The sequence below is a fragment of the Triticum aestivum genome, chromosome 5B, assembly GCF_018294505.1.
Source record: "Triticum aestivum cultivar Chinese Spring chromosome 5B, IWGSC CS RefSeq v2.1, whole genome shotgun sequence".
NCBI classification, from domain to species: domain Eukaryota; kingdom Viridiplantae; phylum Streptophyta; class Magnoliopsida; order Poales; family Poaceae; genus Triticum; species Triticum aestivum.
In genome coordinates this window covers 566,780,394-566,796,756 of record NC_057807.1, presented here as the reverse complement: position 1 = coordinate 566,796,756, position 16,363 = coordinate 566,780,394, and the positions used below count along the sequence as shown (strand labels likewise).

General features: G+C 48.4%; 1 protein-coding gene across 1 annotated transcript; it reads left to right on the top strand.

The window, feature by feature from the left end:
* The first annotated feature begins 10,435 nt into the window (after window positions 1-10,435).
* Window positions 10,436-12,622, top strand: LOC123116947 (premnaspirodiene oxygenase). Its single transcript, XM_044537812.1, has 2 exons — window positions 10,436-11,001; window positions 11,296-12,622. The coding sequence occupies exons 1-2, from the start codon at window positions 10,543-10,545 to the stop codon at window positions 12,358-12,360; spliced, it is 1,524 nt and encodes a 507-aa protein (XP_044393747.1). The 5' UTR covers window positions 10,436-10,542; the 3' UTR covers window positions 12,361-12,622.
* Window positions 12,623-16,363: the final 3,741 nt, after the last annotated feature.

The window sequence follows — 16,363 nt, the reverse complement described above, 5'->3', positions numbered from 1 at the left end:
GCAGCAACACTTTTTGCCAACGCTCGCTGCCGCTAACTTTAGTCCACTCGTTGCAACTAAGTTTAGTCCCACCTCGCTCCGTGAACAGGGTGTTTACCACCTTAAATATGTTACTTCTCAAACCATCACAACCACTTGGTCTTCAATGAACTCTATTTGAAGATCTGTAACCGGCGAAGATTCCTGTTAAAAATTTAGATTCTACACAAAAAAATCATTGATGACCAATGTATCTTTTGAATTTTTTTACATGCTTAGCCTTAGCTTAACAGTAGTGTGTTTTGCGGAATGCGCTACTGCTAGAGGAATAGCAGCAGTGCTTTTCTACGTAAAAGCGCTGCTGCTATGGAGTTTAGCAGTAGCGCTTGATCCTAACGCGCGCTATTGCTGAACGCGACCTATCTCCCCCAACCGGCTGCCCCCACTCTACCTCTCCACTCTCACTCTCCCCCTGCACCCCACGTCGTCCGCCGCCGCCGCCGTTCCCCGACCATCGTCGTCGCCCGCCGCCGCCGACGCTCCTGCACCTCCTCCATTGAGGTAGTCCCTCCTTCCCTCCTCCTCCCTCCTCACTCCTCCTCTCTCCTCCCTCCTCCCTACCGCGCCCCTCCCTCCTCCTCCGGCTGCCCCCTCCTTCCTCCTCTCTCCTCCTCCGGCCAAGCCCTCCTTCCCTCCTCCTCTCTCCTCCCTCCTCCCACCCCCTCCTCCCTCCTCCCCCTCCTCCTCCGGCCCGCCCCTCCTCCCTCCTCCCCTCCTCCTCTCTCCTCCCTCCTCCAGCCCCCTCATCCCTCCTCCTCCAATCCGCCCCCTCCTCCCTCCCAACTAGTTGAAATTTTATTACCGATCTTGGTTGAATTAGTAAGTGCTTAGTTGAATTAGTAAGAAAAATAATAATTTTTTATTTATAGTAAGTGCTTAGTTGAACTAGTTGAGTTAATAGAACTAGTTTATTTTTAGTAAGAAAATTTAGGTATATGAGATTTGATGATCTAATTAAAATTTTACTATAGAACTAGTTTATTTTTAGTAAGAAAATTAATAGAACTAGTTTATTTTTAGTAAGTGGTTAGTTGAATTAATAGAACTAGTTGAATTTATGTCATTATCACTTTGTCATCAAATAATGCTATATGAGATTTGATGATCTAATTAAAATTTTACTCGGTGGAATATGCGGGCTTTGTAGAGTCGTGTCTCCTTGGAGTGATCGTCATCCGCGCTACCTCTACTTCCTCTACACCCAAGTCGGTGAGCTAAAAGTCCACCTCCTCCTTCTCCACCTTCCTCTACATCCGAACTAGGATATTCAGTTATGCTTCTTAACCAAATGAAATGTTTGGATTATAAGAGATATTGAAATGTTCGGATCATAAGATATATTGAAATGTTCGGATTACAAGATATATTGAAATGTTTCTGTCAATATTGAACCACTGAAATGCAATGAGCACCAGTTTATGCTCATGTGCGAAGTGTTGATTCATTTCTGAGTGACTTATGTTTTGCCGGAGTGTTGATTCATTTCCGTTCCGGCAAATTTCAGGCTCTCGATATGTCCTATTTTAGCAATGGTCATGCCGGATTTTTCCGTGAATTTAAGCATGACTTGTGCTAGAATATGTAGGAAATATCGAGTGCTCCGGATTTGCTAGAAAGAGAATTAAATGACATTTCGAGTTGACTTTAAGTTTGTTGGGGCTCCATACATGACAGTCAAAAAATCGATGAGGGAGAGTCTCCACCATATATGAGAGAAGAAGAATGCCGACTGTTGTCGTGGGGGTTGCTTCTCCTTCTTCTATTTGTGCTAGACCTTTGTTATGCACTAGGGGAAGAAAGAGTAGCGACCATCATCGACAGTCGAAAAATAGGTGAGGGAGTGTCCACCATATACATGAGAGAAGAAGAATGCCGACTGTTGTTGTGAGGGTCGCTTCTCCTTCTTTTCCTTGTGCTAGATATTTGTAATGCACTAGGGAAAGGAGGAGTAGCGACCTTCAGTGAGAGAGGGAGTGCCCACCATATACATGAGATGAGAGTTTAGGAAGGAAGACTCGACAGACCTAAAGTCAACCCGTTGCATATTGAGTAATAGTGATCGGTGTGTTGAGTTTCCTAGTAGTTGCCTTTGGTCGATTTTTAGTTAATGTTTCAACTATGAACATAGGAAATGTCTGACGACGAAAAGGAATTCGGTATGTGCGAATACCGCGAAGACGAGCACGGCCTGTGCGACAGGCCTCACCTAGTTGGTAGTAGGCACTTCAACATCAAGCTGGATGACACCTTCGAAGTGGATGTAAGTCACAACGACAAGTATTTTTTCGTAATTAAGCATGACTTCTGCTTCTTTTGCTTCAACTTATAATTTTATTGGTTTTACTATTCTACTAGTGTATCCCCTGCCATGCAAGAATGTATGTCTTGGATAAGGTTGGTTTCAGTACTATGGAAACTATGGAGGTAAAGAGAGTTAACTTGAGGACCGAGCATGGTTATACTTTTGCCGCAAAATTACAATGCAGACACCTACACCCATTTTGAAATGCAAAAAATGGAGAGCACTATGCAAGCCTGATATGTTTATCACCTTTGATATTCGTCCGGAAGATGATATTGAAGGTAGCATCGACATTTGGGTCGATGTGCAGACGCCTCCAGTTCTACCATTATGTGAGCTCTCAACCATATTTATGTCTTGGATATTATTTATTCAAAAATAGTTGACAACTAATTTCTATTGACAACTTATTTCCATTCAAGCAAACATGTCCGACGCTTGGTAGACATGACATGCTACTGTCCCGGGGCTGAATTAAACTGCGAGGAGATAAGTCATTATGTTTCATGGATTGAGGATCTTCATACTGTCAAGACAAATTATTTTCCTGGACTTGAAAATCTTAGTACTCAAAAGTGCGACCAATAGTGTTTGTATTGAACTACGATCACTTCTATTTAGGAAAGATGGTAACATTTTTACTATTTGTCCTCAGTGCATATTTTGCACACATTATGTTTTAGGCTAAACTTCATTGCTAAGTATGTTACTACGATGTTCTTCAACAGGGACTCGCGATGATAGTTGTGCCTCATTGGATCGAGGCTAAAGGTCGCATGTCCATGGTTAGCTTACGGCCAAGACATCATACATTGCACATGAGTGCATTCAGGATTTCTAAAAGCGAGCAAGTCTTAATAGTCAAAGACTGGAGCAAAATTGTGAAGGATCGCAGAGAAGTACTAGGGGGCAGCAATCAGAAGCGCATCCCACAATCAGGAGACATGTTCATCTGCATGATCCAATATGATGAATCAGGAGTGATACACATGTTCTATGCTATTTTAGCTGAGAGAGAGCAACATGAGTGATTAGCTAGCTAGAATGAGTATTGGTGGTGATGACTATGATGATTATTATTAGCTAGTTTTTATGGTGATTAGATAGTTACACTATGACTATGATGGTTAAATAGTGTTGGTGGTAATGACTATGATGATTATTAGCTAGTGTTGTTGGTGATGATATGATGCAAGAGTTTTTATACTAATATGATGATGATGATGATGATGATGAGTTATTATATCATTGGGTGAAAGAACCACATATTAGTTTCAAGTGGATGGATCCTAAGTGATCAAGTCATGAATTATCGTGATAATCCATGACTTTGTCACTTATGATCCATCCATTTGAAACTAATCTGTGGTTCTTTCCCCTAGTGATTTAATAACTCATTATAATGTAAAAACAATCTCTAAATTGGTACTGTATGAAAAATTGTATAAAGGTGTATGAATACGACGTAAAAAATAGAATACAGAATAATAGTAGTAGCGCGGGCAGTGAGACACGCTACTAGTAATTACCAGTAGCGGCTGTTGCAGCACGCGCTACTACTAAGTAGATATAGCAGTAGCGCGTGTCAACAAACGCTACTGCTAACCTTTAGCTGTAGCGCCATACTCAGCACCACCGACCATCGGCTAGCAGCGGAGTCGCCGCGCTCGCAACAATGGTGTTCCTCCACTCAAAGCATTGCAGCGTGGTTGCTAGTAGCAGTGGTCTCGTGTGGTCCATGCAGCGCACATCGGCTTGGGCGAGGGAGTGGTGACGGAGGGGCACGCGGCGGGACTTGGACGGGGTGCAGGAGTTGAGAGTGGAGAAATGCCGACAAGATCCAAAAGGAAGCAGTCAACACGCGTAGGAAAAGAAAAACAAGTGGACGTGCTGTGATGCATGAGTTTTGTTTTTGAATGTTAGCATTGCTGCTAAATTCATTGCACAAGAGAAAGAGAAGGTCGGTCCAGTTTATGAGGGAAACCGGACCCAAAAACCATACAAACGGCGCCTTTCGGAAACCAACACACACATCCTCACGAATCACGGGTCCCTCTGACCGGATCCATCTCCAGGACGATGCCCCCAAGAGGGAACACGCCGGATAGCTCCGCCATCGTCCGATCTAAACTAGACCGAAGGTTTCCCCCGGAGCATGGCAAGAAAGATAAGGTGGGAGCAGCTACACCGATGCCTCCAACGAGGTAGCGACGCTAGAAGGCGCCGCCATCGACGACTCCGGCCACAACCGGAGTACGACTTTCGCCGTCCGTCTCACCTACACTGTTTGAGCCCAAGATCCGGCCAGCCAATGCACCAAACCACTACCCCTGCCCCCAGGGCAAATCACACATCCCCGGCAAGCTCGACATGATTCCAACCTAGCATCCGTGTGCCCCACTGGAAGGAGGATGCAACCCCACAGCGGCGCCATTCTTCTCCCATCGGAAGGATGCAACCAAGCAGGACGCCATTCGTCTCCTCGAGGATGCAACGCCTATGGGCCATTTATCTCCCAACGAAGGATGCAACAGCCGCAATAGCGCCATTCCTCTCCCTCCAGCCACCACCATCTCGCCCTCCCACCTGCAGCAGCATCGAGCTTTCCGAACCACCATCAGAAGGATGCAACACCGGGCAGGGTGCCATTCATCTCCCTCCTCACCTCCACGCCCCCAGCGCCAGGGCGCCAGATCCGGCCGGCAAGAGCCCGCCATATCCGGACGTGCCAAGCCAGGGGCCTTCCGCCAGGGAGGAGCTCGTGTCCTCCCGCAGCAACCCGCCACCACGACATGCGCGGCCGCGCCGCCCCACGCCCCACCAGATCCGCGCCCCGCCGAAGGCCAAATCAGCCACTGACCACGCGTGCGCGCCCACGAGCCGCACCATGCGTGCCAGCAGCGCCCACACCTCATGCCCAGCAGTAGCCCGGCAGATCCGGCCGCCCCTCCTCATGGATCGCGAGCACTCCAGGTTGCCGGCATGCCCGAGCCCAGATCTGGCTCAGCCGCCACGCTCACATCTCCTACGCCGCCGGAAGCCTCTTCGCGCGAGCGGCGAGCGCGCAAGCCACCTCACCGTCGTGGCGCGCCGAGCAGCGCTGGCCCGCGCTCAGCCACACGCCGCAGCGTCTCGCACCTCCGCTTGGCGCAGCTGCCCCGCGCAGCCCACCTCGCGTGTGGGAGCGGAAGAGCCCGCCGCCGCCGACACCACACGGGCTTTGCCCGGTGGCGGGGGAGGAGGGATGGATGAGCGACGGCGGCGCCCAGCGGCTAGGGTTAGCGCTCGGGTCGCTCGTGGGGAGCGACATGGGGCTCTCCTACACTATGCAAAATGTTGATGTGCTGCATGAGTTAAGGCGGAGGTTGAGCGATTCCTGCGCCCACAGTGACGCGTGGCGATCGCTTGACGCGGTTGATTTTTCATGAAAATCAGCCGGATGGTTTTAATACCTTTCCCAATAAAAACGAAGTGTTGTAGTGTCCCGTGCGCAACGTGCACGTTTTCTTCTTTGCGCGCAACGTGTACTTGGTTTAAACTGTGGACCGAAATAATCAATGTGCACTCGCCATGTGCATCGGCATCGCCAAATAGTATATAGAACAGCGCTCGATGATTATATTCGATCCATCCATGATTCTCCCGTACAATTACGTTCATTTATAACGTTAGGAAATTAAAATTGAATATGCTTCTTTGGACTGGGCGGACAACACGCGCGCGCGCGCACACACACGGTTCATAGAGTCTTGTGGATTGTTTTAGCTGCCTTTTTTCAAGTTGAATACTTAAAATGTATTCCCTCCGTTTCAAAATAGATAACTCAATTTTATATAAAATTTTACTAAAATTTATATAAAATTGAGTCATCTATTTTGGAACGGAGGGAGTATATGCATAGGAGGACATATCTAGCGCTACCAATGAATGATACATATCATTATACCGTCTTAAAAATTGTAGGATAAATGATAAAAGTGTCTAGGAAATGATAACGACGTAAAGTATGGCATGATGAACTTATTTGCCGAAATTCAAACAAACACGAGACACATAAAATCAAAACAGGATGTATATACGCTCAGTTCTATGAATGTACACATTTTTTGCATCCACTGTGAATACTATGTCTCCTTTCCTCTTCTTTTTCAACATATTCTTTTCTTTTACATGTTGATGTGCGAGTATATTATACCATGTTGTCTACTTGTCTCTATGCCAAATTCTGTATTTTTGATTATCCTTTGTACCAAACATTTGAATCGATCCCATTGTATATTATTTAAGTGTTGCTATCATTAGACATGTCGCACTCTGGGTGTACGCAATATATATTATAGCAATTAATAAATACGTTCGCTTGAGAAAATAGATAGCACTACGATTATTTCTTCTGATGTTGATGCGTGGCACCACTGCATAGTATAAGCCTATCCTTTAGCCGGAAAGATTGTAGCTGCACGCATTACACATGGCGCACTTGTCTACTATGCATACAGCTAGACAGAGTCTATTTCAGAGACAGGAGTGCATGATTCCCCGGAAAGCGCTGTAGTACTACATGTTAATACCAGATTGGTCCAACCGTAAGAGTGTTAGTTACGTCAACCTATGATCGATCTAACCGGCAGCTAGGGTTCCTTCTGTTTACTAAACGGTCTAAATCCAGATTCCAGGCCTCATTGGGTTTGGAGGATTTTTGTAGAAAAAACATAGGAACAAGAATTTCAGAGGAAAAATTCCTATAGATGCATGCATTCGGTTGGTAGGAAACACGTACGGAAATTTCATAGGAATACTACTCATTTTTTGTGTTTTTGAAGTAATATACACTTTCACTCAAAGTTTATTTTTTACGTAGGAACAATGCAAAGACAATTTCTTAGGATGGCAAGTGTCATCCTATCAAATTTCTATACTATTTATAATTCCTATGTTTTGGTTTTCTCCCCACCGAATGAGGCCCCAGAGTGCAACTCTCTCATTCAGTTTGTGCCGGCCTTGTGGGCCGCCAGATCGGCCAGTGTGCACTTTGTTTTTGCGCAGATTGCCGTTAGCTAATCGGACAATTCTCTTCTACCACTTTAAATGATTTAATGAATGTGGCTCTAACATATCGTGTTAAAAGGAAAATTTCTGGTACGTCCAAACACAGGCAAAAGTGGATGCGATCTCGCTTACTATAATTTTCTGATATTTATGCTATTTCTGTCATATGAAACAGATGAGGCCTTAGTGTTGTGTCACTTTTGACTTAATCTGCCTAGTATTCGATGGGTTCCCAAACAATATGATTTTTTTTAGTTTTTAATCAGGGACAGGTTCAACCCACGTCACGATGGTGACGACGCAAAGCCATTAGGGACGTAAACTCTTGATGCCACGCCATTAAGTTCTCGGCAGTATGTCTCGTATCTCCTTAATTATTTACTGGATTAAATTTCACGAGTGAACACATGTGCGTACACGTGGTACTTATCACGACGGCTATCTCGGTGCATATTAGGCCAACTCCACCGCACGACCCCAAATCGTCCGGGGTCGTCCGTTTGGGGTAAAATGGACAAAACCAACGACCCAACGCGCAACTCCATCTTGTCTTTTTGTCCATTTAGTGTCCGCTTCGACCCATATCCAGAGAAAATTTTGGATGGATTTGAGGCAAAGCGGATAGCCCGTCTGTGTCCTCGCGTCCGCACATGGCCCGCATGGCAGCCACTTGCCCCTGCTTTTGTCCCCTTCCCCTCTCTCTCCTCTGTTGGACGCCGGAGCCGCCTGCCCCCTGCAGCAACGAGCTCGGGGCGAGGCCGGGGCGAGCGTGGCCGGGGTGAGTGTGGCGTGGCCGGGGCGAGGCCGGGGCGAGCCTGGGCCGGAGCTCGAGGCGAGGCCAGGGCGAGCGTGGCCGGGGCCGCCGGGGCGAGCGTGGCGTCGCCGGGGCGAGCCGGGGCCTCACGCACCCGGCCACCACCCACCCGGATCTAGATCAGCGCGGCCCAGGCGCAGGCGCGGCGCAGGAGGAAGCCATGGCCGGCACCTGCAGCTTGTTGGAGTCGGTGATGCGGAAGGTGCTGCTCTCCTACTGCTACGTGGCGGTCTGGATCTTCCTCTCCTTTACCGTCATCGTCTACAACAAGTTGGACCGCGAGCACGCCGGCCGGTTGTTGGACCGCGAGTAGGGGGCGGCGGCGCGGGCCGGCGCTGCGGGCTCGGCCACCGCAGCCACCGCGGGGAGGCCAGGGCGCTGTGGCCGCGGCCACCGCAGGGCGGCCAGGGCGCGGGCGCGGCCACCGTGGGGCGGCCAGGGCGCGGGCGTGGGCACGGCCACCGCGGGGCGGCCAGGGCGCGGGCCGGCGCGACGGGAGGAGATCCGCGCCGGCGTCTCGGTGCTCTTCCTCGCCGCCGGCAACGGGGACGTCGCGCTCGTCCGCGCGCTGCTCTTGTGAGTGCTTTCCTCCTCCCTCCTCTGCCCGGCGCGGCGACGAGATGGCACGGCGACCGCACGGGCGCACCGGCGAGGCGAGAGCGCGAGCTCACGGGCAGGCGAGGCGCAGGCATGGGCGCGTGGTCGAGGCGGAGCGTTTGGGGTCGGTCGGCGCGCTGGGCGCCTTCACCTACACCCGGACATGCATGTCCGTTTTGGTCCCCATTGCTTTCCCAAACGGATAAAATCCGGACGAAACGGATGTTCGTTTCGGGTCGTACGTGGAGTTGGCCTTAGTACCTCCGTTGTAATTGTATCTGTGCAACTAATGCTTTGCAGGCAGCTGCACTTAGCACATGCAGTGACATGGCTAAAGATGGAGTATCAGAATCAAATCCTGGCGCAGGCCTCAGCTGGTCTTGCCAATAGCAGGCAGTGGTATACGCGTGTCGGGCAAAACCGCGTAGGTTGCCATTTTCTAGTTCTTTTTGTTTTTGTTTTTGAATATATACTTCAATATTACAGAGTTTAAATTGCCCCGGCACAAAATAAAGAGAGTTTAAATTGCCAGTTCGTCACGTACGAAAAGCTACCTCATACGTACACAGCTTCATTCGAACTAGACATCATCTATACTCTGGGTTCTAGCTGGCCAAGCTAGATGATGATGGGCTAGAGTATCATTTATCTCTTATCTCTTACTAGGTGCCATGGGCCTTGTGCCATTTTTTGTGGCCGTTCTTGCGTCTTTCCTGGATTTGGATTTTGGAGGTCCGTTGAGATTCCTTCCTCCGGGAAGGATAGGTTCCGTGAAGCTAGGCTCCAAGTTGGATGCTGCTCTTTCATGAGGCGAAGCCAATCAAAGTGTGCTAGCCTAGCTATAGTTCCTTTTGCCGCCCATGGTTGCCACTCATATATGATTCATGTACTTGCAAATTGGAAGCTTCGTAGCCAACACTAAACAGTTACAGACTCTCTCAATCTTCTGTATTTGATCGATGGAAAGGCGTATTTCATTGGATGATTTGTTGATAATTTAGATTTCTGTTGCAAGCAAGCATGTTTCATCTTATTTTTTGTATATATTACTCTAATTTTTTCTGAGGTTCTGAACAAAAAACTGCAAGTGTAAAATATTGTGTTGGCAGTTTTCTAGGGGCATGCATAAAAACAGGGAAACATCAGAATCCTCTGATAACGGAGTTTTACGATTTACTATACATCGTCGGCTCATCTATAACATGATTTTATGATGCATGCATGATTAGTAAGCACGTCAAGAATGATAGGTATTGTTCGTTATATTGCTCCTTGTATAGCTGGTACGTTTGTCCCGTGCACTTCCAATATGCTTTACACATTCTTCCGAAGAATGCAAAGTCTTCAAATTTATACGCTTATACCTTTCCACTTGCAGTATGGAACTATTCGACCTTACTTACAGCAACACTATACTACTGTTGAGCTTAGAGAAGACAACATTGCACTAACCATCACACAGTGTTGCCAAGTTAACAGGTTGCTCTAAACTAATGGCCCCGCATCATGGGCTGCGTCACCATCATGACGTGGGCCAACTCGGCCTCCCATCGCCCACTTGCCCCTACTCCTCAAGGATTGCTATATATACCTCCTGCCAAGCAGCAGCAGAGCAACTCACACCAGCCATCACCAATCACCACCAGCGCTCTTCTACCAGTGCATGCTTATCATTGGTGATAGCCCTAGCAAGCTAGCCGCTGGAGAGTGAGTGAGCGAGCTCACCGAGCATTGGTAGAACATGGACGAGCTGTACGTCCAGTCGCTGGTGCTGGCGGCCGTGGCCGTGGCCCTGCTGCAGGTGCTGAAGGGGTACCTGAACCCGATGCGGGAGAGGGCGCCGCCGGGGCCGTGGAAGCTGCCGGTCATCGGCAGCATGCACCACCTGGTGAACGTGCTGCCGCACCGCAAGCTGCGGGACCTGGCGGACGCGCACGGCCCGCTCATGATGCTGCAGCTCGGCCACACGCCGCTGGTGGTGGTGTCGTCCAAGGAGACGGCGCGGCTGGTGCTCAAGACCCACGACACCAACTTCGCCACCCGCCCCAAGCTCCTCGCCGGCGAGATCGTCGGCTACGAGTGGGCCGACATCCTCTTCTCCCCCTCCGGCGACTACTGGCGCAAGCTCCGCCAGCTCTGCGCCGCCGAGATCCTCAGCCCCAGGCGCGTGCTCTCCTTCCGACACATCAGGGAGGACGAGGTAATTAATTAACTCAACGTGGCATTGGCAAAAAAAAACGCCAGAGTATCCCATAATTGAACGTACAATTAGTCAAGTATATAGTGGTACACAGCTACGTATACACCTACACGGCCGAAAATTTAAATACGTAACGTCACGTGGAAAATATACTGGCACCACAACCACAACTACTTGGACATGTGTTAGTCTGTGCTAAATTATTTCAATCAAGATGAGACTTATGAACGGACAGTGTTTGCTTCGTCTGCTCGATTCCTGTTGACGCATGCATGCATGCACACATATATGCAGGTGATGATGCGGGTGGAGCAGATCCGCAAGGCGGGGCCGTCGACGCCGGTGAACCTGAGCGTCATGTTCCACAGCGTGACCAACAGCATCGTGGCGCGGGCGGCGTTCGGGAAGAAGCGGAAGAACGCGGCGGAGTTCATGGCCGCCATCAAGTCCGGCGTGGGCCTGGCGAGCGGCTTCAACATCCCCGACCTCTTCCCGACGTGGACCACCCTGCTCGCCACCATCACCGGCATGAAGCGCAGCCTCCAGGGCATCTACACCACGGTGGATGCCATCCTGGAGGAGATCATCGCCGAGAGGAAGGCCGCCCGCGCCGAGAAGATCAAGGCCGGCGCCGAGAACGTGGACGAGAACCTGGTGGACGTGCTCATCGGGCTGCAGGAGAAGGGCGGTTTCGGGTTCCACCTGGACGACAGCAGGATGAAAGCCATCATCCTGGACATGTTCGCGGGTGGCACGGGGACGTCGGCGTCGGCGATGGAATGGGGGATGTCGGAGCTGATGCGCAACCCGCGGGTGATGAAGAAGCTGCAGGGCCAGATCCGGGAGGCGTTCAAGGGGAAGGCGGCGGTGACGGAGGCCGACCTGCAGGCGAGCAACCTGCAGTACCTGAAGCTGGTGATCAAGGAGGCGCTCCGGCTGCACCCGCCGGCGCCGCTGCTGGTGCCCCGCGAGAGCATCGACCACTGCGAGATGGAAGGGTACACGGTCCCGGCCAAGTCGCGCGTGGTGATCAACGCGTGGGCCATCGGCCGGGACCCCAAGTACTGGGAGGCCGCCGAGGAGTTCCGGCCGGAGCGCTTCGAGGACGGCGCCGTGGACTTCACCGGCAGCAGCTACGAGTTCCTCCCGTTTGGCGCGGGACGCAGGATGTGCCCCGGCTTCAACTACGGGCTGGCCAGCATGGAGCTGGCCCTCGTCGGTCTGCTCTACCACTTCGACTGGTCGCTGCCGGAGGGCGTGGCCGAGGTCGACATGGAGGAGGCCCCCGGCCTCGGCGTGCGCCGCCGCACCCCGCTGATGCTCCTCGCCACCCCCTTCGTGCCGGCCGCCGTCGCGTAGCCACGTTTGGCTGCATGCCTCGTACCGACCTATCAATGATGCATGCACTGTGTGTGTGTCCGTCGGTCCGTCGTAAGTACGTGCGCGCGCGTGTGTACAGTATCATTGATTACGTTGCTTGTGTTGATGTGTGTAGTGTACGTGTGTCACGTGCAGTGTAACCATGGAGGCCCTAATAATTGAGGCCGCGATCGATCTGGCCGTACTGTATCTGCATATGAATGATTGGATTGTTGTTACTCCCATATGGGAGTACGTACTACTGCTGTTTGAGACATTATTCTGTTCTTTGTTTATCCAGCGATCGACGAGCTAATTATTAACATGGTTTCTGCGTTTGCTATCGATTAGTTGCATGAAACAAAATTAGGCATTAGCCGATTTCATAGTGAAATTAGAATGCTTGTGAGGCGAAGAGTTGATTGTTGTGGATGCGAGCGCGGGGGTGGGTTGCCCGCGTCGGAGAAGAAGGGGGAGAGGGTTACATGACGGCAGTGACTCGGTGTAGGAGGCCGTGACTTGGTGAGGTACATGCGTGTAATATTTCACGAAATAACCATATCACCATATCATATGATCGTACGTTCAGAAAATTCAGATACATCACTTAGGATTCATGCACCACAGTGCTCGATCAATCGGTTTAATCAAACAGCAAAGCATCTACGTATTGACATTGACATAGACGCTGCACTGTAAGAACTAATCAGTTCCCGTGCATTTAGTATACCAAATAAATATAATATGAACATATATTCTATGATGGATCTGAAGATATTAATTTTGTATTATGAATGTTAATAGTTTCTTGTATAAACATGGTCAAACTTCAGACTTTGAAATCTAGTATGCATCGTAAAAATGATCGGAGGGAGTAAGAAAAAGTTCATGTCTGCATAATCCATCTTAGTTCTTTTTAGGGGAAGAATCCATCTTAGCTGAAAGCCAGCATGCACTTTTGCTTGTGTTGGACGTACCGGAAATTTTCCTTTTAACACTATATTTTAGTGCCCGATTCAGTAAATCATAAGAAAATAGTAGAAGAGAAGTGTCCGAGTAACTAAGGGAAATCTGGACAGAAACAAAGAGCACAATGGCCAATCTGGCGGCCCACAAAGCCCGCACAAACTGCAAGAGAGAGTTGCACTCTGAGGCCTCATTGGGTTTAGAGAAAACCAAAATATGGGAATTAGGAAGAGTATAGGAATTTGATAGGATGACACTTGCCATATCATAAAAAAAATTAAAATATTATAGTAAGTGAGATGCAATGTATCTCAAGTCCTATGAATGGGATAAAAAAAGAGATGTCATTTGGTTTAGAGGAAATGCTTTTTTTCCATTGCGTTTGAGCTAACGTTTCTTATCATTCGGAATATGGATGACACAAATCAGTCCTATATAACGTCGCAAAAAAACAATCAGTCCTATATAGGAATATGATTATGTTCGTGCAAACCAAAGGTCTCTAAAGAATTATTTTTTCTACAAAAACCATATCCTATGTGATTCCTACAAAATTCTTGTAAACCAAAGGAGGCCTAACAAAGACCCTGAAAGGAATCAAAATTACATACATGTTCTCCTTTCTTGTAAACAAGACCATGAAAATGGTAACTAGATTGCAATTTTAGTACAAAGTATTTATTTTACAACATGTTCCTTGATTTTCTCTACAAAGTACTTGCTACACTACAGCTTCGTTGTTTTCTACTAGACAGTAATTATTTCATAATAGGATGGGTTGGCCCTCCAAGAGGAATAATTTGGGTTTAATTAGCGGGTTCAGTCGCTAGTTAGTTATACCTTATGACTTTGTTCAGCGGGATAGTTGTTATCTATCAAACTCGTCTATTTTTTCAAAAGGACGTTCTACTCCAGCCTAAGTAAAACTTTGTTTGCTTGTAAGCTTGCCATGCGCTTTGGGACTCATTCCATATGTGGGTATGGCGCGTTGTAAAATGTTTGTTTATCATAAAACATCCAGCCATCCTCCATAAGTAGAAATTTTACCAACAACGGAGAGGCAAGATAAACTGAGTTACTTTGGGGAGTAAGAATTCAAAATTCTTTCACTCGATAGCTTCTATTCAGCACTAAAGGGATAATATTGCCACTGTGATTGACATTGTTGGACAATTCTCAATTCTCATGAGGAGAAAGAAGCTCACATTTTTTTATTCTTTTAAGGAAAGGATGGGAACAACTGAGTCCACAGCTATTCTGTCTAATTTCCTAGATTTGTTGTCCTCTCATCATGACCTTTATTTTCTAGAAGATCCTTTCACCCAGGCTGAAATCGATGCTATTGTTGCTGATTTACCATCAAGTAATTAGATCCCTAGGTCCAGATAGTTTTAGAACTGATTTCATTAGGAAGTGTTGGACCAACATTAAGAAAGATTTTTATGATCTTTTCCATCAGTTTTACGAAGGGGAGCTTTGTTTCCAAAGCATTAACAACTCTTTTATTCTTTGATTCCCAAGAGAGATGGGGCTAGTACTATCAGTGATGATATGCCCATTTAATTGCTTAGTTGCACAACTAAGTTGATCACCAAGCTACTGGCCAACAGACTTTAGAAAGCCATCTTAGAATGTATTCACATCAATCAATATGGTTTCCTCAAATCTAGGAACATTCAAGGCTACATTGCTTGGGCCTACAAGTATCTACATCAATGGCACAAATCCAAAGCAGCCACCTTTTGTTTTAAAGCTTGATTTTTGAAAGCTTTTGATAAAATTCAACATCAAATTATTCTAGCTATTGCGAGAAGAAAGCGCTTTGGTGCTAAATAGTTCAACTAGGGTATTCAATTCTCTCCTCCGCTACTTCAATAGTGATGCTAAATGGAGTGCTTTGGTCTCTATTAGAAGGGGGTAATACAAGGAGATCCTTTCCCCCACTATATTTTGGCATGGTTGTTGATTTCCTTCAAACTATCATCAATAATGCAACGCAGACATGTAGATTTCTTGCTCCTATCATCAGACAATCATGCCCACATTATCCTATGATCCATTATGCAGAATCTGCCTCTAGCAGCTTGGGATATTATCTGCGGACCTAAGTTACAAGGAGGGTTGGGTATTTTGAACCTTGAGGCTAGGAATGATAACTTGCAAGGAAGCAATGGAGGTGTAAGAAGCAAGGAAGCAATGCCTTTTTATGAGATTTCCAAACAAAAGTAGGCTGATGGAACTTATTAACTGTGATGATTTCAATCTCCTTGGCACTGGACCAATTGTGAATATCAGAAAATGGGCCTTTGACTCACAGGCGGTTGGGAAACTACACACAGCTTGGGTGACATTTGAAAAAGTCCCTGAATACTTCAGACAATTTTTTGGTATGTGTGAGGTGGCAGCATATTTAGGCCCAGTGCTAGAGATTGACATGGACACCACTAGTAGAAAAGGGGGCATTGGTCCAGGCCGGTTCAGTCCATTAGTCCCGGTTCAATCCAGAACCGGGACCAATGGTGGCATTGGACCCGGTTCGTGAGCCCCGGGGGCCGGCCGGGCCACGTGGGCCATTGGTCCCGGTTCGTCTGGACCTTTTGGTCCCTGTTGGTGGGACGAACCGAGACCAATGGGCCTCGCTCCTGACCCACCACCATTGGTCCCGGTTGGTGCATCGAACCGGGACCAAAGGCCACCCTTTAGTCCCGGTTCAAGCCACCAACCGGGACCAATGAGGTGCCTATATATACCCCCTCGCATAAGAGCAGAGCACACTGCTCTGTTTTTTCTGGCAGCCGAGGGGGAGAGGGCTTGGTGGTGCTCTAGCTCACCTCCTGTGCACACAAGGTGTTCGATGGAATGCCCGAGCCACACTACTTAAGCTTTCTCCTCTCCAAGCTCGATCTCCAAGCTCCATTTTCCTCAATATTTGTCTAGGTTTAGCGGCCCGTCACGCCCCATACCCGTCTTCACCGCCGTCGATCACCCGCGCCGATCTCATCGCCGGCACCACCGTGGTGAGCCTCTTGTTCTTATC